The sequence below is a fragment of the Nicotiana tabacum genome, chromosome 8, assembly GCF_000715075.1.
Source record: "Nicotiana tabacum cultivar K326 chromosome 8, ASM71507v2, whole genome shotgun sequence".
NCBI classification, from domain to species: Eukaryota; Viridiplantae; Streptophyta; class Magnoliopsida; order Solanales; family Solanaceae; genus Nicotiana; species Nicotiana tabacum.
Window position 1 is genome coordinate 163,132,496 of NC_134087.1, and position 27,052 is coordinate 163,159,547.

Below are 27,052 nucleotides of genomic sequence, written 5' to 3' on the forward strand. Positions count from 1 at the left end.
GATAGGTGAGGTGCCCTCGTTGGCCTCGTGTCCTCGTCGAATCCGCCTTAGCTGATGAATCCCCGAGGGTTCTATCTTCGGTTCACCAATCGATTGTTGCGAGGAGGATTGCGTCTCAGGACGTTCCTTCTATCTTCGAGGTACGGCTGCTACCTCTCTTTGTTCGATTTCGACTCCTTCGCCAGGAGTCTGCTCGGATATGCTGAACCTGAGAGGGCTCCCAGCTGGTCATCCTCGACCATGATCTTTGACTGATACCGGTTGTGGACGTCCGACTAGGTTACAACGGGATTCTCGACCAGCTTCTCTTTCAGCTGCCTTTAGGCCGCTGAGCTTCGCTCGTTCAGGCCTTGAGTGAAAGCCTGCACTGCCAGTCATCGGAGACCAGGGGTAGTTCCATCTGTTCCGTTTGGAAGCAAGATACGAATTCTCGCAGCATTTCATTCTCCCTCTGCTTGATCTTGAATACGTCGGACTTCCTCATTGATACTTTGATGGCATCGGCATGTGTCTTTACAAAAGAGCCTGCTAGCATGGCAAATAAATCTATGGAGTTTGAAACCATATTGTGATACCACATCATGAGTCCTTTCGAGAGCGTTTCTCCGGGATTTTTCAGCAATACGGACTCGATCTCATCGTTCTTTATGTCAATGCCTTTTACCATGCAGGTGTAGGCAGTAACGTGTTCATTAGGGTCTGAGGTCCCATTGTACTTTGGGTGTTTCGGCATTCTGAACTTCTTTGGAATGGGTTTTGGGGCAGCTTCTTTGGGGAATAGCCTTTGTACGAACTTTTTCGAATCCATACCCTTCAGGACCGGGGGTGCGCACAGAATTTGGTCGACCCTAGAGTTGTAGGTCTCGACCTTCTTATCATTGGCTGCTATCATTTTCTCGCCCAATTCGATCCTTTTGGTGAGGTCTTCATGCATTTTCACGATGGCAGGGTCGGCTATCGACCCGTTGTTTCTCGATATCTCAGGTATCCATTTGGTTGGGGGAGCAGTCCCCGGTGCTACCATGCTGGGAGTCTTCGGGTGACTCTGCAGCTGAGCGATAGCCAACTGTTGTGCCTACAACATTTTAAAAATAACATGAAGACTAACTTCTTGTTCTTCCCGAGCTGGGGTTTTTTGGGCTTCCTGCTGGTTTCCATGTTGTATGCTCCTGTCGGTGTGTGAGGTTTCGTCGACCTGCTATGCATCTTGTGAACCCGCGTCTGCTGGAGTCGGTCCTGGTGCATTATCGAGGTTCTGCAGTGGTGCACCAACAACTGGAACAACCACCCCGTTTTCTCCGTGGTTTTCAAGGTTGTCGTTCTCAACTCTGTTCACTAAGCCAGACATTTTGACCTGAAATCGAAGATCTTGGACAAGAAAAAGTATGAAAGATAACTTGCGTTGTGTGACCAAACCAGCAAGAAAATAATCATTATTATTTTTAGCCCCACGGTGGACGCCAAACTGTTTACCGTAAAAATGATAATAACAATTAAATTTTTTGATGGGACTCTAAAAATACATGATCTATTTTTATGCTAGTTGTTAAAGCAGTTGGTGCTAGATATGTGAAGATAAAAGCTGAAATGCGAGCTAAAATGAGATTGTGGGCGAACCGGGGGGTTAGCTGTCCGGGCCTCGGACTGATCGATGAGGGGCCTCGAGGTCAATGCCTGGGCTCGGGCTCGAGCTATCGGGGGTAATCGGGGAAGGGCTAACAGTTATGATATGACAAGGGAGGCTCTATATGGCTGATAACAAGCAATAAATGAAGAACAAATATGAGAATAATAAGCAATAGCGTCGAGTAAAATATGTTAGAGAGAAAAGAGAGAGAATTGTTATATTTCGTGTAGAATAGTTGGAGTAATAGTAGCCCCTTACAAAGTGATGAGGATCCCTTTTATATAGGAGGGGAAATCCAACATAGTACAAAAATGCACTAATTGTAAAGGTATGGAGATGGGACAGCTAGATGCGACACCTTGATACAGGCTCCGGGCAGACCAGCTTTGTCAGACTTAGCCGCGTGCCTAGGAAATCCCCTATTTTACTCTAGCCTCGATCGATATTCTCTTCGGGTCTGACCTTGACGAGCTTCGAGAGAGGGAACTCGGTTGCGTCCTCAAGGCCTAGAGGTGTTCTTCTGAAGTGACTTAATAGCAAGAAATTGGACCCTCTAATTTCACCGCATACAGTCCTTCCATACCAAACAATACACGTCTAAATCATACTAACCAAACAAGCAACTACAAAGCAAATGGAGCGCACCAACATCTTCCGCTAAGATGATAACCTACTTGAAGGGCTCTCGAACTGTCTATCGGGAAGTTGGCCTTCAAGTGCCTAACACAGTAACGGTGGCAGGCATATAGTTCCTGCCATGCATGCAAGTTCTATACAGAACATAAAATACTGCCATGCCGATCAGATATTAGACAATTACCTGAACGTTGTCTGACAACGTGCTCCTTCAAGTGGTTCATAAATAATATCCACATCTCTTGGCTTTCATTGGCATCAAATAGCAAATGCTAGGGGAAACATACTTCCATTAGCATCTACAACAATGGCTATCTACAACTTAATATCATACTTTCCATAGATGTGAGTGCCGTCTATGGATATTACCGGCCGATAATGCACAAAACCATCAATGGCTGAATATGTGTTCTGGTATTCTCGGACTCCGCTCAAGCTTCCATTCAACAACAGTCCCAGGGTTAAACTATTGCAATGCAGCCATGTACCTGGGTAGAGAGGCAAAGGACTTATCCCAGTTACCATAAACAATTTCAAATAGAAGTTTACGCCCGAGAAATGCCTTTCTTTTTGTAATGGTACACCCATATATCTGGTGGGAAGGTATTATACACTCTTTGATCTTGTATCTTATGGACACTTCAATGTGTGGAATCAAGACAAGAGAAATCAAGACAACATTCAAGTTAAAATGATTCCCATAGAATGTGTCTATTTCACAATTGTGGGTGCAAATGTATTTCCGCACAATCCATATATTTGTTTTTAACTTTCTCGCAGGCAGCATCCAATGACAATCTAGAAACCATCTACGGCAAATAACCTTATATAATTCTGGAGATGACTCATGAACCACAATCTCACGACACTTTTTATACTGTACATTCGCACTGCCCTACTTAGGCGCGCTTTATTAGTAAAAAGCATGCTCTTTGACGGCACCGTTGCTCTAGATTCATCCTACATTTCTGTCCGAATTTCATCAAGATCCCTTGTGAGGGCCTTCACATCTAGCATACTTGGCAACTGATCAAGGTAGGAGATCTCCCTTGAATCAAACGGCACATGGGACTCGTACACTCTTGGTCTAACGGGAGGTGGAACATGCTCTCTCGTTAAATCAGGTTCATCATTCTCGTCCTCATCATCATCACCCTCATTAGGAAAGGGTATGTCATCTCCAGACTCATCAACTTTGTTGTCATAATAACTATCATCTTCCTGACTCTGCGCATCTGCCAGGTCCCGATTAAATATGTCGTCTTCGGGCAATTGAGTAAGGACAGGACCTTCAAGTTGCTCGTTTTCACCGCACAACCAATAAAATAATGAGTTTCTCAAATTCATCCAAACATTATATATAAACTTTATCACTTCACTTACAAATCATAATGTATTGGTATCCAATGATGCACATTATCCTATTGATGATGACTTCCAGATGGACCACCATGATCCAACACACCAAAACTTGGCATATTCCAACTGTCCGTTGGTTCATAACTTGTGAAATTCATATCTGACCAGCACCCCTTGTGGAATATATGAGTGTTAATATCAATTCAATACATAAAAATAAATATCGTAACACAAAGGAAAAATAAATTTTACCACTCGGCTTGTGGATTATATAAACTTGGGGAGTAATTATGTCATCAATCCTCATTCGCTCATGGAGATAAGTTTAGATCGGGCAAAACTCTTTCACCCGGAACCTGTTAGGATAAAACTGCTCAAAATAATCACCCAATAATTGAGGGATATCCTTACTTTGCGAAACCTCATTATTGTGAACGTCTTCAGCCTTGATGTACATCTTCAATATTTTTATCACAAGAACTTCCTCATATTCATCCAGAGTCCTCAAAAAATCTGCTAGAGTTTCATCGTCTTTGATGTTAAACTCACCATAACAAGCAACCCCTTGCGGAGTAATAGAATACGGATATCTTCCGGTTACTTTAATATTTATTGAACGTTACTCACACTCATTTTTTGCATAAACCAATCTATCGTACTCCATTGTAAGTGGCAATTAACATGACATTGTGGAGAACAACTATATACTGAGTTATTCACCGGCACAACCTCAACCTCCACCCCCCCTTCCCAATATAATAAAACCCTAATTTTTCGCTCTTCGAACATTATGACAAATACAAAATAACTTAACGAACAAATATTTCGAAAGACCTGAAGGATCTTGAATGGATTTTTACCAAATTCTGAAACTTTTTAAATAAGAAAAAAAATTAGTCTGGGGGTAAAATAATTGAGGTATAACGCATGCATAATAGGCGCTATATATTTAGTGCCTATTTTGCATGTGTTATACCCATATGATTATTAGTGGGTCAGTTAAGTGCAGATGAATTGTTGGTGGGATAGGACATTTTATATACATCATAGTGAATCCTTAACAGGCAAACATGTCGTTAAGATATAGTGCAGTGAATAATCGCGCTATATATAAAATGGTACACAGTTTTTTTTTACCTATTTATGTCATTTGAGTCAAAAAAAATCTCACTTTGATTCTGGGTTCCCTGTAGATGCAGAAGCTGAATTTCTACCCCTAGAACAGCGACTGATAGTTAAACAGAGGTGTAAAGACCATCTCCAACCCTAACACCAAATTTCATATCAAAATGGTATAGCACCAAATTTACTCCAACCATTACACCATTTTTTACATCAAAAAAATAATATTTCTTTTTATATTCTTCTCTCTCTTCTATATTATATTATTATCTTCTATTTAAATTTTATTTTTTATTTCTTTCAAACAAATTCTATCTTTTTTCTTTTTTTCATATTCATCACATATAATTCACATTCACCACTTATATAATCATTTATTACAAAATTATTTTAAAGGATAAATCAACTAGAATGAAGCTTCGAGACAAAAAGAATTCAAAGAAGAAAATAAAATTTTATTGACGAAGTTGAATTCCATTGATGATCCAAATCTTCGTGAATTTTTGCGATAAGAACAAAAACGAATAATCAATAAAAGAAGTCAACAACTTCAACAACCACAAGCACAACAATCTTCTACTCCGTTCTCTCAGTTTTTTAGTAATTTTGGTGCACCTGAAAATGATATACCGGATTACTAAACTTATATTTTATGTTTTTTTAATGTAATTTCAATTTTAGTGTATCCTCCTTTGATGTACTTTTAATTTTAATGTATTTTTATTTTATGTATTGTTAATTTTCTTTTTAAATTTTAGTTTTCACTTTTCAATTTTAGCAACATTAGATATCTTACATTTGCATTTTTCATTTTTAAATAATGGTTATATTTCTTTTTATACAATTATAATAATAATAAAATTAACTTATAATTTTATATAAATATAATATATACAAAAATTAATATATCAAAAAAATAGGATATAAAATTAAAATTATAAAGATCTTAATATAAAAATTAATTATATACACAATATATGATAAATTAAAGTCCAAAAAAATAAAAATAAAAAAGAATAAAATAATAATAAATCAAATTTGGTGTTGATGAATAGTGTCACACCAAATTTGGTGTGAGACTATTCACATACTAAAATGGTGCAAAATTTGATGTTCCATTGGAGCAAAAAAAATACTAAATCTTACACCAAATTTAGATTTGCTGCAAAAAATAGTGCATCATTGGAGATGCCCTAAGACCATCTCCAAGGCTGCATTATAGAGCATGAATAGTGTTGCACCAAATTTGGTGCAACACTATTCATCACTCCATATTTGGTTTATTATTATTTTATTCAATCTTTTTATTTTTTGGACTTTTAATTTATCATATATTGTGTATATAATTAATTTTTATATTAAGATCTTTATAATTTTAATTTTATATCCTATTTTTTGATATATTAATTTTGTATATATTATATTTATATAAAATTATAAGTTAATTTTATTATTATTATAATTGTATAAAAAGAGATATAACCGTTATTTAAAAATAAAAAATGCAAATGTAAGATATCTAATGATGCGCATTTCGCACTTCGTAATGCATTAATCGAGCATTTATGGGAGAATAAAGGCGTAAGTTAAATATTTATGTGGTACTTAAATTAAATTTGACTATGATGTAATATTTATTTAATTATCTTTTATCAATGATTTCACTTTTAGTTGATTTATCCTTTAAAAAAATTTTGTAATAAATGATTATATAAGTGGTGAATGTTAATTATATATAATGAATATGGAAAAAAGAAAAAAGATAGTATTAGTTTGAAGGAAATAAAAAATGAAAAGTAAATAGAAGATAATAATATAATATAGAAGAGAGAGAAGATTTGGTGTAAAAAATTGTGTAATGGTTGAATTAAATATGGTGTTACATCATTTTGATGTGAAATTTGGTGTTAGGGTTGCAGATGGCCTAAGAGGAGTGACCTATTGTCTAGATAGTAATAATGCAGTTTTGTTTAACTAAAGTAGTGGTTATATGTTCAACTTTAGAGGTTTTTGCTTTTACTTGTATATATTTTTTTCCTGGTGAATAAACTTTTAGTTACCCAAAAATAATAATAATTGAGTTAAAAGAATTGTTACAAAGAAACACAAATAAGGTAATATTGTAAACCACGAAGAAGGTCAGTGTGTGAGATACAAAATGTCAGGAGAGGTGTCTGAAATTATTGTTTTTGGCATTGCTGAGAACATTAACAATAAGAAAAAAGCATTAACAATCAACATATATTCAAATTGGTAAAAAAACATGTTCAAATTGGTGGGTTAGAATAAGTTAGGACCCATTAACTATTTAATCAGTTTAAATTTAGGTAGACTCTATTATTTGATTGTAGATATAAAAGATAATATTAAAGAGAGAAACTACCAACCCCTGTAACATTAAAAAAAAGTTAGAAACAATGTTCATTAGAAGATCCAAAAGGCAAAAGATAAAAATAAAGAGAAATAAGATGACCGAAACCAACAATTGATCGAGCAAACAATAAACAAAGAGGATAGAGAAGAAAAACTCACGAGGAATCGAGAAAGACAAAGGAGAAGGAAAGAGATATGGAAAAATGAAAATCTTAGTTTCAGATGGAGTGCTGAAGGCAAAAGGGTTAGGAAAAATTAAATCACGTGGGAATTGGAAGTGAATAAATGTAAGGCCATAGCACCTCAAAATATACACGCAGTCAGAGGCTGGACGGGACCAGGATTTCAAGTTTATGGGTTCGGAATTCCAATAGTTTGAAGTTACTGTGTTCTAGATTAATAATTTATACATATTCAATGATATTTTTAAGACAAATATAGTGTTCGAACCAAAGCTACTAGGTTCGGCCGAACCCGCTCCCGCCACTATAGCTCCACCCTTGCATGCAGCAATTAAGTACTCCATAATGATTGAATTACACATAAACAAATGCATAAGCAACGTGGTGTTTGCAAGTGAACAGCTGAAAGTCCATAGCACCTCAAAAAAGACTAAGGTAAGGGTATCAATACAAGCAGCAATTAAGTAATAAGGACCAAATCACACAGTATCCCTAAACAAATACTTATTAAGTGATGAGGTACGAATCGGAATCGCACAGTATCACTAAACAAATGCATACACCACGTGGGTGTTATGGAAGTGAAGTCATAAGCACCTCAAAAATGGACCAAATTACACAGTTATCCCTAAACAAATGCATAATACCGAAACTACCCATGCACGACCATAATACTTCACTTATTATATAGTTATGGCTTCTGCTTCCTTGGCCAACAATCAGTTCATCTCTAACTTCGAATTCCAGTTCCATTTTCACTTGACACACTTCGAAGCGCCATCTTTGCTACTTTAAGGTAATTGTATATTTCAAAAGTTTGTTTTGCTTATCTGTTTTGGAATGACAGCGGTAATTGTGTTGTTTAACAAATTTACATGCTCCAAATGAATGGAAGAAGAGTTCTAACTTCAAGACCATGGCCAGAGGCCAGTTGTTAATTCCTAAGATCATCCTGAACAAAATCTTCTCTATATGTAGCCTCTACGTACTATATTCGTTCATGCTTTAATGTGTAATGCATAACAAGATTTTACCTTAAATATCCAGATCGATCATATGGCAACTGGTATCGCTTCAGGATGCGGACAGTTACATTTGAGGAAGCCTGTCTACTTGAGGAATAGCTATGGAAATAAAGCTCACTCTCATTCCAATGTGATTCTCAACGGCACGCAAAACCAGATCGCTTGGTACGTTTTAGGGGTAAACCAGTAATATATTTTTTCATGACGTGACACAATTCTAGAAGTAGTCATTTCCTGATTCCTTAGGAAAAGGGAAGGTTATTTCGTCCCATTTTATATATCATAGTTACACATTCTTATATTTAATAGTAACAATTTAACTTTAAAATACCTCTTTTACCCTTAATGAAATGATTTATAGCGAAACACATATCCATTGCTCAGTTTACACCATAAATTTCAAAAATATTCTTAAATATTGTGTTCAGTCAAACATCATCACATAAATTGAGACATTGAGACATAGAGGAGTACTATGTTAATTTTCTGATGGTGATATGCTTTACCAGGTCTAGTTGGGTTTCAAATGTCTTGCGAGTTAATAGAAGTAGCTATCCACAATGTCAAGTGATAAAAACAAACTGGAAGTCTCGGCGAGGAACAATCAAATCTAGCCAGCAGAGAGATGGATCAGTTACTAGGTACTTCGATTTCATTGTGATTGGTAGTGGAATTGCTGGCCTTCGATATGCACTTGAGGTTGCCAAGCATGGAACTGTGGCTGTGATAACCAAGGCTGAGCCACATGAGAGTAGCACTAACTATGCTCAAGGTGGTGTAAGTGCTGTGCTCTGCCCTTTGGATTCAGTGGAGAACCACATACAAGATACAATTGTGGCAGGTGCTTACCTCTGTGATAAGGAGACTGTTAAAGTAAGTTCACACGAATATATACAGTTTAATTTGGAGACTATTTCCCCCCTTTTGCTTTTGCTATAAGTGTATCTCTCCTTTAATTTCTCCAGGTAGTGTGTACTGAAGGACCTGAGAGAATTAGAGAACTGATCGCTATAGGTGCTTCATTCGATCATGGGGAGGACGGAAATCTGGATCTAGCCAGGGAAGGAGGCCACTCCCATCGTCGAATTGTCCATGCTGCTGATATGACTGGCAGAGAGATTGAAAGAGCCTTATTAGAGGCAGTGTTTAAGAATCCTAATATACATGTGTTTCAACACCATTTTGCTATCGATTTGTTGACCACTCAGGTTAGTTTATTAGTGTGCTATAGTTGAGTAAAGGTCGCAATTGAACTATTCAGCAAGGATTTGATGTTGTAATTTGTATGGCAAATGCAGGATGGTTCTGACGTAGTATGTCATGGCGTTGATACTATACACACGGAAACGAAGGAGGTAAGTAACAGTTGCTTTCACTCATGTTGACTTTTCAACATTCTTCAAAATGACATAAATTGATTTTCTTACTTGTGTATTTTAGGTTATAAGATTCATTTCAAAAGTGACTTTGCTAGCATCAGGTGGAGTTGGACATATCTATCCAAGTACTACTAATCCGACGGTATGGTTTCAATATCTTTTCCTCCAAAATCTTGTTAGTTATGATTAATGTCATGCTCCAAAAATAAAAGATCTGGACATGGCACTCGATCGATGCTTTGAAACTTGTGACAGAGCGAACCAACATCCATTACATACTTAGTGCAATTAGAAATATGAGCTCGCTGCCCTAAATGCCTAAAAAAGGATTCTGTTTTTATACTTTGACCATTTGTGCCAACAGAAAAGTTTAACCCTGTTGAATGTGGGCTTGTTTAACTTTCTAATTCATATTGACATTATGATTATAGGTTGCAACTGGTGATGGAATGGCTATGGCTCATCGAGCTCAAGCTGTAATTTCCAACATGGAGTAAGTAATCCTCAGTAGCATTATTTTTATTGTACAATATCTCTGCCTCTGCTTTAGTGAGTTTTGTGCTGTAAAATCTGCTGACCTAGATTTCATCCTTTTTTTTTTTCTTTCCTGATTTCTGCATCTTGTTCAGCATTTCGTTCAGAATTTGCACTTTCGACTAAAAACACAAGGGTGTGTTCAAAAATTTGCATTATTAATAACAATTCTCTTCCTCGTGTTGCCAGGTTTGTGCAATTCCACCCAACTGCCTTGGCTGATGAAGGGCTTCCCAACATACCAAGTGCCAGAGAGAATGCTTTTTTGATAACTGAAGCTGTCAGAGGTGATGGAGGCATCCTTTATAACTTAGATATGGAAAGATTTATGCCAATGTATGATGAAAGAGCAGAACTTGCCCCGAGAGATGTGGTAGCAAGAAGTATAGATGACCAGCTCAAAAAGCGTGGCGAAAAGTATGTTCTTCTTGATATCAGTCACAAGCCCAGAGAGAAGGTTCTGTCCCATTTTCCTAATATAGCTGCTGAGTGTCTCCGCCATGGGTTAGACATAACACAGCAGCCGATTCCGGTGGTTCCTGCTGCTCACTACATGTGTGGTGGAGTCCGTGCTGGACTCGAGGGTGAGACTAATGTGCAAGGTCTTTATGTGGCAGGTGAAGTTGCATGTACTGGTTTACATGGTGCAAACCGACTTGCTAGCAACTCATTGCTTGAAGCACTAGTGTTTGCACGAAGAGCTGTACAGCCTTCAATTGATCATGTGAACGTGTCTAGAATTGATAACGGTGCATCAAGTTGGTGGCCGCGGCCTGTAGCCCCCCTGGCACTAGGAGATACAGTACTTAACAAAGTCATCCGTCGGACAAGGGAAGTGAGGAAAGAACTACAGTCAATCATGTGGGAATATGTTGGAATTGTTAGGTCTACCTCAAGACTAAATACTGCTGAGAAGAGAATCAAAGAGTTGGAGTTGGAATGGGAAACATACCTGTTTCAGCATGGCTGGGAACCAACAATGGTTGGAGTAGAGGCTTGTGAGATGAGGAATCTCTTCTGTTGTGCCAACCTGGTAGTTAGCAGTGCTCTTTCTCGACAAGAGAGTCGTGGGCTTCACTACACCACTGATTTTCCTCATGTTGAGGAAAGCGAGAGGTTGCCAACGGTTATCTTTCCTTCTCAGCGAAATAGCACATGGAGCACACGGCAATTACACGCGCAGCCGATAAGTTAGATATCTCTTACCTATTTGCCATTCTTCCTGCCAAAACATCTCCAGTGCAGGACATGATTTGTCGATTTTACCGGGTTGCAGGGGTGTATCTATCGGAAGGGGTATGGGTTCATATGAACACATACTCCTCTCCATAGACTATGTATAATAATGTATATTTCTTCAATGTTATTTAAATATGCAAGTGTGTCAGCCAAGCTCAAAGAGTTCAATAATTATTGGGTACATCTTTACAAGTGAAATTGTGATTTTAAATCCCATGTCTATTTTGTCGTTTTTCCCTTTATCTTTTCCGCCGAAAGTCAAATCTCACATTTCTCTTGTTGGTTTTCCTTTCTTTTCCTATAAATGGGTCTACCCATGATAAAAGAAATTTCATATTTTTGTTTTAGTAATTTCTGAATGCAGGTTTTGACAATTTATTAAAAACATATCACAGGTCACGAGCTTTAATTAGTTAAGTAAGCAACTTGTTAAATGTGCCAGACCTGATTCTTAGTGCAATTCACCCTTCTTCATTTTCTAGGATAGTTCTCCTAGCCAGTCTGTAACTTGCTCTGTTCATGGCAAATTACAAGTGCGTGATAGTTTGGAGACCATAGGAACCCTGAACTCGAAATTGGGGAAATTAGAGAAAAGGCATCGAAAATTAACCATAAATCAGAACAAAATACCTCAAACCATGAGTACCTCCATGAATTTTGCTCTAAATCATGTAGGTTTTGATCAAATTTAGCTACAAACTTGCGTTCTTTGGAGAGAGAGAATTGGAAAGTTAAGTCCATTCTAGAAGAAAATGACGAACATGGTCCCTAATCTATTGGGATTTGATCATTTTGGTCCTTAATGTATGCACTTGACCTATATAGTCCTTAACCTATTTTAAAAGGTGACTCTTTTGGTTTGAAACACTATAACTAACGGTATAGTTACTAGCACCCACTGGGCATATGGCTTATAAGCATCAATAGACGTAGCCTTGGAAAGGAATGGAAATTTTAGGGCCTTGTGAGGGTAGAGTAATCCTTGGTAATGGACATATTTTTCTTTTTTATAATTAAATGATATTACTGAATGGTATTCCAAACATGTCAATTGTTCCTTTTTATAAGGCACATAGGTGGGGTAATCCGGAATTGTATAGTCGGGTATAACTTCTCGAGTGATGAGATGTTTCAGAGTTTAAGTAATTGAATTCTCATATATGGGATAAGTATTCACTTTAGTGTAAATCTTACTTCCAGTTAAGACAGGATATTAAGCGACCGAAGAATACGGCCAAAAGCGGGGGAAGCTAGAAGCGAAAAAATATCTCGCTTGAGTCCTCCAAAGGAAGATAAGAGATAGTAATGTTAGTAAGAAATAGATAGAAGGATAAGTATGAGAAATGTTTAACAATTATAAGCTGAAGTATGGTATTATGACAAGGTTCGTAATCAAGAAAAAGTGAAGGCAAGTTTTAATTATAAAGAGGTATGAGTCGTAATCACGAGAAGTGAATTTTCGACTTCAATAAGAGTTATCAAAAGACCAATCTAGCCCCTGGATTAAGAAATACCAATATTAGGTAGTAACCTAAGATAACGAGATGCAAGTTAGAAACCCGAAGGATTTATATAATAGTTAGCATTGCGACATTTACAAAGTGAATGATCAGGCAGTAAAAGGGTGAATGACTATGGAACAACCTTTGAGGGTTAGTAGAAAGAGCTCTCCCTGAGAGAAGCGTCATAAGCAAAGTTAAGCTCATCAAGGTCGAGCATACCAGTTATGAGTATACAATACTACATACATATAAGTTATCCAATTGCTTTAGTAGGGAAGATTACCCCAAGGCAAGTTATAAGCCACTGAAATTGCAAAGAATTGCAAAAGGTGGAGAGTTAACGATGTGACCTCTACAAGAGTGGAATTCAAGAGCATAAGGAGTTAATTATTCTCCCGAGGGAAGATCGTATGATAAAGTATCGAGGCAAAATTATGAGGTTCGCTTAGTAACGGAGCGGTAAGAAGGATTACGACAAGAGGTTTGAAAGGAATAAGATTGTACTTACTTAGACCCTACAAATGTGTAACGACTCTAATGCATAAGTACAAACGGTAGAGAAAATGCAGTAATGACTTCCTGACTAGAGGTACCAATTGATGGTAAATAAAACTAGGCAGTTGATACTCAGGAAGCTAGTGTGAGGGGTAAATTAAGGCAAAAACATAGCCTCAAGAGGAGTTACTTAGATTTTACCTATGAAGATAATTGATTGAGCAATCAGTGATTAGCTTATGAAGGGTCTAGTTATGGGTTAGACGACAAAACTCAGACGAGTCATTAGATCATGCAAAATTACATGTTGGATCAAAACGTACAAAGTTTCAGCCTCGCAAGTGCATGATCGCGACTCTCAGAAAGTATTTCAAGACATAAGCAATGGTAGGTGAAATTCCATATTATCTTTTAGAAAATCGGAAGGAGCCCATTGAGCTTAAAATATGAGGGAGGTGTTCAAAAGTTGTGATCAGAAGTAATATTATAGTAAAGGAGAGGTGAAAAACAATTAGATATTATTTTAGATAGTTCAAAATCACCTAAAGTTCTAGGGAGTATATGATGTAATGAGCTCGCAGTCAGATATGAACAAGAGAATCTTTTCTAAGTGTGTATACGACTAAAATCGGAGAGTCCGATTTTATGATCGTTATGACATTCCACGGCTCAGCTTCAGAAGGCCTGAGGCACAGTTCGAAGTTCGACCCCGAGGGTTCTCAATGCCCAACCTCGGGGTAACGTAAATCGACGACTATCTTGCATAAGCGAAAAGTTCCCAAGGCGCGTGCTCAAAGCTGACAACACCTGCAAATATAGTATAAGTTCGTACTGTGGCATTAAATAGCTGTACCAGGTTCATATCTTTGTAATAAATGCATATGTACTATGTTGGGGTTCTCCCTCCTATATAAAGGGGACCCTTGTTATTTTTTTCATACATGATATTTAATACAAGAACATTCTCTGCTCTCTAACTTAAACATTCTCTATTGTCTTTCCTTTGATTTATTGCTTACATTTATTGTGTTTCATTGATTGTTCTTCGTTTATTACTCATCATTGATCATAAAGAGCCATCATCAAGGCCCTTAGGACTGTCGTTCCCCCATTGATCGGCCCCAGTCAAGTGCTTAGCTTGACCTCGACGCCCTGCTTAGGCCAGCCCGAGGCCCCGATCCACAACAGTTTGGTTTGGATAGTAATGTTACCCTTTACTTTTACTTTACTTTCCTAACTCACACTTAACATCTATTGCCTAACAACTAGCATAAAAATAAATTACATATTTTTAGAACCACATAATCAAATTTAATTGTTATTACCATTTTCAACGGTCTACTATATCGAAGACATATTTGCCCTAACAATTCATGTAGTATATGTGGCATGGAAAGGGAGGATATGGAATGCGTATTTTTCCGATACACTGTTTCCAGCCAGTTATGGAACCAACTGAAGATCCGTCATAACTATTCCCAAAGAACTGAAAATAACGACATAATGTTCCACTGGTTTAAAGGACAACTTAGTTCTAAAACACTCTATAACAGCTATATCAAATGGCCAAAGTTGCTCCCCTTCTTGTTGTGGTACATATGGACCCGGCGCAATGGGATAGTCTTTCGAGATAATAACCCCAGCCCTAGCATTAATCACCCTATCAATAGTACCATGGAATATCTCCTCTTGTGCAAAACTAAACTAAACAAACCTCCCAAGTCCTTAATTTATGTTAATTGGGAGCCCCTAGATGAAAATTCCTATAAGCTCAATATTGATGGCTCATGCATGGGAAATTCGGGCAAAGGGGGAAATTCGTGGGTTTCAACATGGGGTCACACACGCAACTAATATGTATATGGAGACCCTAGCTTTATTTCACGAAATCAGTATTGCTTTGTTCAGAAACCTGCTCCCTTTACAAATAGAAATCGATTGCAAAGATTTGATCATTATGCTCGCTAACAAGGATGGACCATTTCAAAACTTAATTGATGATTGCAATTCCTATTAACGAAGGCAGATAGCCCAGCCTACATATTAAGAGAAGCTAATGGAGTGGCGGACCAATTAGTAAAGAATTATTGTAGTTTAGACGTTTTTGGTATCCCCTTGTATTACACCTACCCCTCTCCTCGCCTTTGTTTTATCTGCTTTTAAAAGAGATGGAATAGGCACTATGTTGCCTAGGCTAGTCTCTAGTTGTAATAACTCTTAGTACGCTTATTGCTTTAAATAAAAGTCTTCTTAACCAAAAAAAAAAAAAAAAAAAAAAAACCAAGGCAGATCCGTAAGAAATAAGATGGCATACTGTATACACAACAAAAAATAGCGGAGTAGAGTGATTATCGAAAAACTACACTGGAACAAATAAACATATGAGTTTGTATTGGCTAGCAACAGAGAATCATATGGAATTTCTGGTCTTAACTTAGCAATTTCCTTTCATGTTGCACAATTGGTGTTCGAATTGAAATTATCAAGCAATAAATTTTGAAGGTATTTGATTCTCCGTCATTTACGGTCATTAAAAAGCTCTGAAGCTTTGAATTCAAATTTGAGTTTTCAACAATTATTGTTTGTTTGGATTGGATGTTGTTGCAAATAATTAAAAATATTCTTTGGAGTTTATATCTCAATTTTGAGGTTGTTTGGTGAAGATTACGCTTGATTTTGGCTGAATTTAAGAAGACTTACAATATAGGCTGAATACATACAAAGACACTTAAAGTTGGCACGATATTTTATTTAGACACCTAAACTCAAGGGTGTTCCTATTGAACACCTAAACTCAAGGGTGTTCCTACCCGAAACTTATTCCAATTAAGCACTTTTTGCTGAGTTGGCACATAAAGTGAGTTTCACCCAATATAGGCGCGTGAAGACCCCAAAAAAATAGATTTTTTCTTTTTTTTTCTTTTTTATTTCCTTCTTCTTCTCTCTCAAAAACAAAATAGATCTAAGGCAGTCCCCATCTCTTCACTGCCGAAATCTGGCGAGAGAAATCGGCGGCCTCATCCTCTCCAAAAAACCAACGATCCCCCTCTTCTTCTCCATTCTCACAGTCATTTTCTTCTTCAAAGCCAAAATTCTTGTAGGAGAAAATAGAGTTTCACCAGAATATTTTTGGATCAACTGTAATCATTTTCTTCTTCATGTGTTAAGAGACCCAAATTTGCCTTCGTCGTCTTCACCAAAAAATATTTGAGATCAACCCAACAAATACACAAGTTTTTTAGGATTCAAGTAGTGAAATGGGATTTGGGGCGGGGGGGATTGGACTTTCTGGGTGTTATTGATTCTTCATCCTAATCCCGACAAGAAGATTCAAAGCATATGTTTGGTGACTGATTTTGTGTTCTTTATAAGTGTGATTAATAGAGTACTCTTTTGGTAACTTATTTGTTCAAATTTCAAAAAGAAAATTGTGATTTTTATATAGTGATGGTTGGTACTGTAATTTTTATGGTGGTTGAAGAGGGAAGCAGGTATGGCCGGCAGAGGTGGCGGGCCAAGGTGGTTGTAGAAGTGATGTGGAAGATATGAGTAGGGAAAGGTGAAGGGTTTAGTCTGGAGTTAACATGAATTTTTATTGACGTGGCTTTCTCTCATTAATTACATTGCCATGTCAGCTACGCGAGTTTCACACGCTTATTATTTCCTGGGACTCAGTTTTTTGTGTTCAATCGGTACACTTCACAAATAGTTTGAGTGTCCAATAGGTAAGAGGCCCAGTTAAAGTGTCTAAATGAAAAATCGTGCCAACTTTAAGTGTCTCTGTATGTATTTCGCCTACAATATACTTACGAAATTGGATTAAAGTTGTATGTAAATTGTAATTATATATATTTTTATAATTTTGTATATATTTTACAAAATACATACAGACGACATTGTATAAAATTTATATGAAAATTGTATCTAAATTGTATGATATGGTAGTTATATTTAACTAGGCAGAAATAATGTATGAAAGTTGTAAATAAGTTGTATGAAATTTATTTTTACTATATAATTAGTTGTATGAAATTCATGAAATAATTAGTTGTATGAAATAAGTCTTATATATAAATAAGTCTTATATAATTAGTTGTATGAAATTCAACTAAAATCAGGGGGATTTGCATCTATACCCGCTTTTTGGAGTCACATTTTAACTTGTGCCCGCTTTGGGGAAAAAATTACAAGTGTACCCGCTTTTTCGCGTAACTTCAGCATATGGGGCTAGAGTAGCAAAGGCAATCACGCAAAACTTCAGCAGTCTAGTAGACAAGCCTAAAGTAGCAAGTGTGCTGAACTAAGTATGCTGAAGTTTTTGTTTGTAATTGCTAAACTTAAGCATAGTAGCTGAAATTTTGTTCTCTATTTGCTGAAGTTTTTGTTTGTAATTGCTGAACTTAAGCATAGTAGCTGAAATTTTGTTCTCTATTTGCTGAAGTTTTTGTTTGTAATTACACTAAATAAGCTGAAGTTTTTTTGTCGTGGATTCATTAGTTTTGTCATTAAGCTTTTTCAAAAACTTCAGCAGAAGATGCTGAAATTATTTAGTTCATTTATAAAAGTTTCAGCACTAAATAAGCTAAAAAAATTGTCCTGGATAAGCTTTTTCAAAAATTTCAGCAGAGATGTTGAAGTTATTTAGCTCATCTGTAAATATTTCAGCTTATTTAGTGCTGAAATTTTTATAGAAAGTGAAAGTTTTAAGACAACGCCGTCAAATTCTCAAGCCATTGCTGCGGAAAAGTTTGAAACCTTTCCTTGCTGAGCAACAGTTGACACATGGTTTAGTAATCCTTTGTCCAATAGATGGGCAAACCATGTGAGCTACATCTGGATTGCAATTCCGAGTACAAGCCTTGCCATCTGCACATTCCACTTTACTTCCTAGTAGAACCGCTCCTGCAATTAATTCAATCATGTTAATTCTATTAGGAGTTAATGCTTCACTTTTGTATAAATTAACTGGATATAAAATACTTTAATTTTTTGAGTACTACAAGAAAAAAAAGTGATGATTTGACATAAAAGAGAATTAAGACTTTACCAGACAAAAGGAGAAGAGCAATAATAGCAACTCGGTGAATAGCCAATTACTGTATCTATGAATATCTGTATTACTGTATATTCATAGTAGCATCAACAATAGCAGAAGAAAGAAGAAGAAAGAAGGAGAAGGAGGGCTGAAGTTGTTTAAAAAGTGAGTACAAGTTGAAACTTAAAAAAAATAGGTATAAGTTAAATGGGGACGATCAAATAAGATCCGTGCAATTTTTACCTAAAATCATACATAAGACTTTACTCTAAGTTGGGCTAACTAGCTGAAAATTTAGTCAAGCCCATTTTACAGATATAAATAAAATAAGCCGGCCCTTTTTCATAAAGAAGCAAAGTGGCCCAATGCCATAAAAAAATCATTAAACATAAGCTATTTCAAGTTTAATGTCGCGTGTTAGTTAATTAGTAAATGTAATCATAACATATTCATTCCTCTTGAATAAATAATTTAATTACCCCTTAATTAATTTAATCGCTAAGTAATTTTAGGTGCGGTTTTAAATGTCGATCATGTGTTCTTACACTATTCTTGTTAATATCAAATAATAAAAATGATCATGCGTGTATTTCCGATCCTTGACTCGTCAATAATAAATTGTGTTTGACCATGTGTTGATACCCGCACATTGATTATATAATCAAAGAAAAGACCTTATGTGCTTGCACGCTCCTGAGTCAAAATTAATAAAATTTAATTAATTATTAAGCGGTAATAGACAATAGTAATATAAGGTAAATAATACCGTTTATCCAAAAATTATTTAAGCCAAGTTTTAGTAAATAAAAGCGATCTTGTTAGAACCATGGGATTCGAGGAGTGCCTCGCACCTCTCTGTGGTCAACAAAACTTCTTATCCGGTGATGATAGGCCATAATTGTGTATTTTAGTCACTTATTACACTCTAATTTACTGCACTTTAATTGAGTTTGAGCTTTAATCGTTAGTGTTTTGCACTAAATATGTGTTTTATGCCTTGTATGAGTGATTCCGATCTACGTAAGTGTTATGGAATGAACTCAAGTGATTTGGAGCTTTGAAGTCTAAGTAAAAGCCCAAGGAATTAAGCCGGGATCGTGTCCGGGGATCAACGGATGATAGTTAAGAACAGAACGAAGAATCGAGCGGGCATACGGCGCATTGTCTAGTAAAATGCACATAACTTTTCGCTCAAAATACCGTTTGGACTCCACAATATATCGTTGGAAAGCTATTCGAAAGGGCTACAACTTTCATGTTTTGCATTTTCGCAAATTCTCACTACCACACCACATGGGACGCTGCAGGGTGAGGCGCCCCTATACAAATTTTACAGAGCTAGAGTCCTATTTCGCGCAGGAAAGGGTGTTTCGTCTGGGCCCGACCCTACTTGGTATAAATACATATAAAAACTCTATTTTGAGGACTTTTGACACATCTTAGACCTAGGGACACACTTTATACGTGGGGGAAGATACAACACGCTTGGAGGAGGCTTCTAACTAGTTTTTCTTCTCTTTTCTTCCTTTAATTTCATAGTTTATTAGTTCTAGAGTTTTGGGTGCTACATGAACGTTGTAGTTCGAAGCTTAGATTGTTCTTATTATATTATCATATTGGTTTATTTATTTAATCTTGTGCTTAATTATTTAATTGATTGATCACCAATTGAATACTATCTACGAATCTAGGATTGAACTCGGGAGAGGGAATTCCAGATTGCATATAAGATTGAGTAGAGCAAGATCTTAACTCTGGGAGGGGTGAGGGAGGGGAATTTGCGGTTAGGATAGGAATATACCTAACCTCCTTGCTTGGTTACTATACAGGAATTATTAGTGCGTTCTTGTTAATTCTAATTTCATAGGAATATAGGCGTTAGATTAGCTTGAATAGGCGAGTTCTACTTCGTGAGAAGGCTACGAGCAATATTAACCCTGTCAACCAATAAACTAGATAAATTAATTAGACGATTTAAGTGAAAAATTCAATGGAATTGTTAGCTAACCCATAGCTCTAGAATATTCACTCACATTGAATTTGTCGTTAAGCTTGTCGTTGTTTTCTTTAATCTCTGTGTTTGCTACTTTAGATTAATTGTAGTAAAATATACATACTTTAGGATTCGCTTGAATAGATTAATTATTTGGTTTAATTTAGTTGATAGTTAATCACAAGTCCCTGTGGGTACGATATCTGGACTTACAATCCTATATTACTTGTCGACCACGTATACTTGCGTGTGCGTTTGGGAGAAACAAGTTTTTGGCACCGTTTTCGGGGACTTAGAAATTAACTAGCTAGTCTACTAGATTAGATTTTTACTCTTTGTCTATTTAAGTCTTTAAATTTTTATTTTAGTTTAGTATTTATTATCTTTGTTGATATGGCATCTTGGAATGATAATTGGTCGAATATTGGTTATTCTTATTATGGTGATCCTCGTCCATATTGTGGAGGACCACACTTGTGGCAAAATTGTGAATCTCAATCTTATAGGTGGAATATTTGTAATATGTGTGGTGGTCAAGGTGGCCATTGGGATGGTTGTCCTAATTCTTATTATCCTTCTCAGAGTTCTTATTATAATGTTTCTAATAATATTTATGAGTTTGATAGGAGCAAGGAAGTGGAGGATATGGAAAGCATGGCTCGTCTTATGGACATGATGAGGCAAGTAGCCGAACAACATGACATGATGATGAGGCAAGTAGCCGAGCAACATGACATGATGATGAGTGTCACACCTCCTTTTTTACCACCCGAAAGGGTACAAGGGAGTTTATCCACTTTAAGTGACATTATTTGAAATGAGATTAATTATTTATCAGAGTCGCCACTTGGAATATTTCAATTGGTGTTCCAAGTCACCGGTTTATTTTAAATCCCAGATCGAGGAAATTTCGACTTTCCTTTTGAAATCTGCGAACCAGAAATTCTGAGTAAGGAATTTTGTTAACCCGGGAGAAGGTGTTAGGCATTCCCGGGTTCCGTGGTTCTAGCACGGTCGCTTAAACTATTATAATTGGCCTATTATCTGATTTTAATACATGTTTTAGCCTATGGTACATTTTAACTTATTAAACCGCTTTTAATTATTTTTTAGGAAGATTCAACGTTATTTAAAACACGCCTTGAACCACGCCACATGAAATGCACCCGCGATCCACGACACATTTTATTTAACGTTGTTGAGAATTGGAGTTGGTTCACATGAAATGCACACCCGAGTTTAAGGAAATTAATTTAAATAGCGCGCCTAAAGCAACTATGCACTTTCAAGTTTGCGAGGGCCATGGAAAATTCAACTAATGGCACACTTCGATTATTAAAGAGTTAAAATTAATTAATTGAGGGCCATGAGTTTTGGAATTTTATTTGGCATGGCACGCCTCAAATTATTTTAAAAGGATTTGGTACTCAATTAAAGCAATATATGGTTGTTCGTACTTAAGACTATCTTGAAATTCAATATAAAGCTATTAATTATACACATACATTGGGACAAAAATATTTCGATCGTATCTACAAGGTACTGAAACTTTGTGCGATGACATATAGATATTTGATCAAGATAAAAATAGACTTGAAAATAAAAACAATAAAAATTCCTTTATTTTTTTATTTTAATGAAAAGATAGTGGATATTAGTCAAAAGTAGATATAAATAGAAATCAAATCTCATTCAGACTATTAATTCAATCTAAGAATGTTTGAACAGAAAGCTACGAATAAAAAATATTCAACTTGAAATTTATCCTCAAACCCAAATCATTAAAAGAAAAGAAAATTGAATTTTAAAACAACTGTAAGACAAATATTCACATTGTTAATTAGCAGTTTCCATTTATTCCATGTGGAAGAAATCTACCAAAAGTTAGAAATAAATAGCAGAGTGAGTAACTTGCAAACCATGACCTATGTTTATCACAATCTTCACCCTAACTATATTGTTAATCCAAAAAAAAAAAGGAATTTTTACACCCTATAGAAAACCTTAGTACCCTATTTATTTTAAATAAATACCATTTTAAAATATTACATCCTATAGATACCTTTTATACTTTATAGCCAAATATCTAATTATAGTTACATCCTACATTTAAGGCACCATATATGCTAAGTAATATTTTTCTCTTTCCTTTTTAGTCTTTTCTCTCACATAATCACAGTAAAATTGACTAATCACGTTCTCTCTCTTTTTGCATACACTTTACTCTTTCTCCCTCAACCCACGATTCATACCTCTCCTCCCACCCAAATTCTCTAGTTCTCCTCCATTATCACTCCATTACAATCGCCTAGGGTAAGTTTAATTCGTTGATTTTGATAGACGAAGAGCAATTGGTTCAACTGTAGCGGCTCGATTTTGCTTGGCAGTGGTCGTTGAAGTAGGGTTCACAGCTTTTGCGTAATTCATGGCTTCGTTTGTGGGATTTGAGGGTTGGGGATTATTTGTAGTTGTTGTAGGAGGTTGGGCAGATGTTTTAAGGGGCTGACCAGCCGGAATTAATGGTTGGCTGCCGGCCGGCGAAGCCATCAGGCTGCTTCTCTCTCTAGATCGCCCAAATTGCCTATTTGTATTCAGTTGTATTCGAATGTATATTTCAGCTGTATTCACATGTATTCAGTAGCATTAATTTATATATTTAGATGTATTAAAAAGTTATGTGTATTCTCTTGTATTCAGTTTTAATCAGTTGTATTTAACTATTTTATTCAGCAGAAGTTAGTTGTATTTTGTTGCATTAAAGAGTTTTATTCAGCTGTATTCAGTTGTATTTTATTGTATTCAAGTGTTTTATTCAGATGAATTAAGTTGTATTTTGTTGTATTCAACTGTATACAGTTCTACTCAACTGTATTATTCATATGTATTTCTCTTTATTCAGCTATAATCTTTATTATGTATCTTTCAAATACAGACTAATGAGGGATCGTTTTAGTTCGTTGAGTTAAATTCGGAGAATATCATGTGATTTGATTTCCTTAGTTCGTGGAGTTAAATTAGGAGAATATCATGTGATTTGATTTCCTTAGTTCGTGGAGTTAAATTAGGAGAATATCATGTGATTTGATTTCCTTCCATTTTTAACCAGTTTAACCTTCTGTATTTAACGTTAATGCCGCTTGAATACAGCTAAATACATGTCAAACTTAGCTGGAATTCCAGTTTTTACGCCTATTTTTTTGGTTGTATTAATGAATACAACAGCTTAAATACATAAAATATATTGTATAAAAACATAAAAGGTATCTATAACACGTAATATAACAAAGGGTATCTATAAATGGCTAATTAGACTTAAAAGATGGTGCTTTATAAAAAATTCTCAAAAAACAAATTATCATTTTTGGATAAGGAAAGTTGGGCCATCTCTTAATCTACTGATTGAAGCATTGGGCCTAGCAAATGAACTTGTTCTGCCCACGCCCTTTGTTGCACCTAGTTCAATTGAACCCAAATATACAATCAGCTCAAATTCTCATGACCCATTAATAAACCAACTATCCTTGGAAATACAATCACTAAATCAATAGAGAAGGAGACGGCACAAATGGCAACAAAGAAATCAATTCATAAAGCATGTGACAAGATTACCAAAACTAGCAACGACAATGAATTTGAAAGTACTGAAATACAACGTAAATTACCAAATAAAGAAATGAATTAAAATTGAACCTTTATTATGGAATATGTTCCCCAATGTGTACAGCACAAAACAGAGCTCTGAAAGTTCTCCGATGAGCTTATCGATCAGAATTTGAACTGGAATCGATGACCTCGAACCGCCTCGACTCGAACTCGTTGATAACTTGTGCTATGTTCTCGGTGTTTGGAGTGTGGAGGTTGATTTTTGGACTGTTTTTCGAGCAGATTTTCGCTGGGTTTTGGGGCCTGCTTTTTAGCTGGAATCGGGGTTGTTTGGGGCTGCTTTAGGGAAAGGTTTGCGGCTGGTGTTTCAAAGGTGCTTCAAGGGTGTTTTAGGCTGAAATTGAGCACGTTTTTAGCTACTATTTCAAAGCAAAAGAAGCTATATTTTAATGGATAAAAATAGACAAAAGAAGGGAATTATGGGTCGAAGAGCTATGGAGCTTAAGGGATTCTTTCAATGGCTGATTGTTTAGCTTTTTATCGAGCTTGAAATGCTGAAGCAGACTGTATTTTTCGTTCTCTCTCTATTCCCGTTTTCTTTTTCATTTATTTTCCTCCATTTCCTCACCTTTTCCCTAGGTGTTCGTTCACCAGATCTCCCTTTTTTGGTGTGTTCTCCGTTGAAGAAAGGGATGACAAGGAAGGGGTCCTTTCTTTGTGAAATGCGGCGCTACTCTTTTTTGTGTTCAAGAAAGGAGCCTCTGATTTTTTCCTTGTTTTTCTGTCCCTATTCTTCTTAGTCTAAATAGGCAGTAGAAAATGTCCCTTTGATTCATAAATGCCCCTTCAACAATTTTTTATTTGATCCCACCCAATTCAATTTCTTTTAATTATTCAATAGTGCATTTTGAACCCCATCACTTTAGAAGCTTCTTAGAGTTAGGTAATATTCCCTTTATTGAGGAATTCCCCAAACTAACCTTAAATTCCTAATTATACACATCAAACAAATAAGCTAATATCTTCAAATGGATTGACGATCAGGAAAATTCAAAGCTGAAGAGTATATCTAACAACTATTGAATGAACCTAAGCCATTAAAAAGGTAATAACTCATAATAAACTATCCTGAAATAAGGGAATTCCTAATGAAACTCTCATAATTTCTTGGACTAATTAATGCAAAATAAAAAAATAACAATTGAAACATGTCCAAATAACTCACAACAAAGTAACTGAAACCTAAATCATTCTACCAAATTAATTTAATTATAATAATTATCACAATTCGAAAATCAAAGAGTAAAATGCAACATGACTTTTTATATGATTTTTTTTGTCAAACAAATTAATCTAAAAATGTAAAATAAAATCCTAAATGCAGATGCAATATATTTTTTTATATTTTTATGATTTGAAATAAATACCAAAGCTAATCCTAATTAATTAAACTAAACATGAAACTATTTTTGTGTTTTCGAAATTATATAAAGATAAAAATAAGATACTATTTTTTGTATTATTTTTTTAAAATTTTTTTATAGGAAAAATACATAAACTAAAATATTTTTTGTAATTTTTATTTTTCTTGTAATAAAATAAAGTAAAAGAGTCAAAATGAGTTGAAATACCTATATTAGGCCTAAATTAAATATTTACATGCTAAAATATAAAAATATTGGGGAGGGTCAAAAATCACATGTCTACAGCTGCCCCTCTTTGACTGGAACGCGAAGAGTTTTCAGACAAAGAATGACTAGACAGGTTTTTTGACCCGACCCTTATTTGGAGGGACTAAAACTAAGAGAAAAGGGGAATGTGACCGAGCCCTGGTATTTGAGCTGCCTGCATATCCTTGGCTATAAAGGAATCAGGCCATGTGTAGTTCAGAGATGAGCGAGATGATGGAGTATACCGAGGTGAAGAGCCGATCGAGGTGCCGTTCCATCGTGGTTCAGGTTCGCGGTCCTGTTATTACATCAAAATCAAAAAATGAAAAAGACTAACTAAGTCTGTCAACTATGAGTTACAATATTCCTATCTATAAGTCCTCTGAAGTTTGATATTGAGTCTTGAATGGTTCTTCATGCAGACTTTGGATTTGAACCTTGACGCTTGCTAGTTGCAGATACTAGTTCGTTCTTCTTCAGATTTTCGGATCAAGACCGGACATGTAGTGCTTGTGACCTCAACCATGTCTTGGGCAACCCACATCTTTCATCAACTTCTGCATTTGGATTAACTTCTTGCCTTTATCCTCTCTTTTTTTTTCTTTATTGTGACTAACTTCTGTTGATCACCTCGGACTGTTGACTCGCATTCTTGCCGCGAGCTTCTTTTATTGCTGACTTGAATTGTAATCTGAGATGCTTTCCCTTTCTCCAGGTGGATGCCTGACTGCTGAACTTGAATTATATTCACGTGCTCTCCAGGTGAGCTCCTGACTACTGAACTTGAATGTATTCCCGTGCTCTCCAGGTGAGCGCCTGACTGCTGAACTTGAATTGTATTCCCTTGCTCTCCAGGTAGGCACCTGATTGCATGAATTTGAATTGTATTCCCTTGATCTCCAGGTGGGCGCCTAATTGCTGAATTTGAATGTATTCCCTTGCTCTCCAGGTGGGCGCCTAATTGCTGAAATTGAATGTATACCCTTGCTCTCTAGGTGGGAGCCTAATTTCAACAAAATAGACAAAAACAAAGAAAATTTTCTGCCCCAGTTTGGTAGCTGGGCACATATGTGAGTGTAAACTGAATCATGTTACCAAATATCAATAAGAACTTGAAAGCTGAAACTCGAACTGTACTCCCTTGCTCTCCAGGTGGGCGCCTGATTGCTGAAACTTGAATTGTATTCCCTTGCTCTCTAGGTAGGCGCCTGATTGCTGAAACTTGAATTGTATTCCCTTGCTCTCCAGGTGGGTGTCTGACTACTGAAACTTGAATTG

General features: G+C 36.1%; 1 protein-coding gene and 1 long non-coding RNA gene across 2 annotated transcripts; one reads left to right on the plus strand and one right to left on the minus strand.

The window, feature by feature from the left end:
• The first annotated feature begins 7,961 nt into the window (after positions 1 to 7,961).
• On the plus strand, positions 7,962 to 11,687 carry LOC107786412 (L-aspartate oxidase 2-b, chloroplastic-like). Its single transcript, XM_075219839.1, has 8 exons — positions 7,962 to 8,095; positions 8,347 to 8,489; positions 8,834 to 9,197; positions 9,290 to 9,532; positions 9,623 to 9,679; positions 9,765 to 9,845; positions 10,135 to 10,196; positions 10,427 to 11,687. The coding sequence occupies exons 2-8, from the start codon at positions 8,356 to 8,358 to the stop codon at positions 11,430 to 11,432; spliced, it is 1,947 nt and encodes a 648-aa protein (XP_075075940.1). The 5' UTR covers positions 7,962 to 8,095; positions 8,347 to 8,355; the 3' UTR covers positions 11,433 to 11,687.
• A 12,120-nt stretch (positions 11,688 to 23,807) lies between these two features.
• On the minus strand, positions 23,808 to 25,254 carry LOC107786413 (uncharacterized). Its single transcript, XR_001648133.2, has 2 exons — positions 24,192 to 25,254; positions 23,808 to 23,954 (listed from the first exon to the last, which is right to left on the minus strand). It is a non-coding gene; the product is annotated as an uncharacterized LOC107786413 (long non-coding RNA).
• Between the last annotated feature and the right edge of the window lie 1,798 nt (positions 25,255 to 27,052).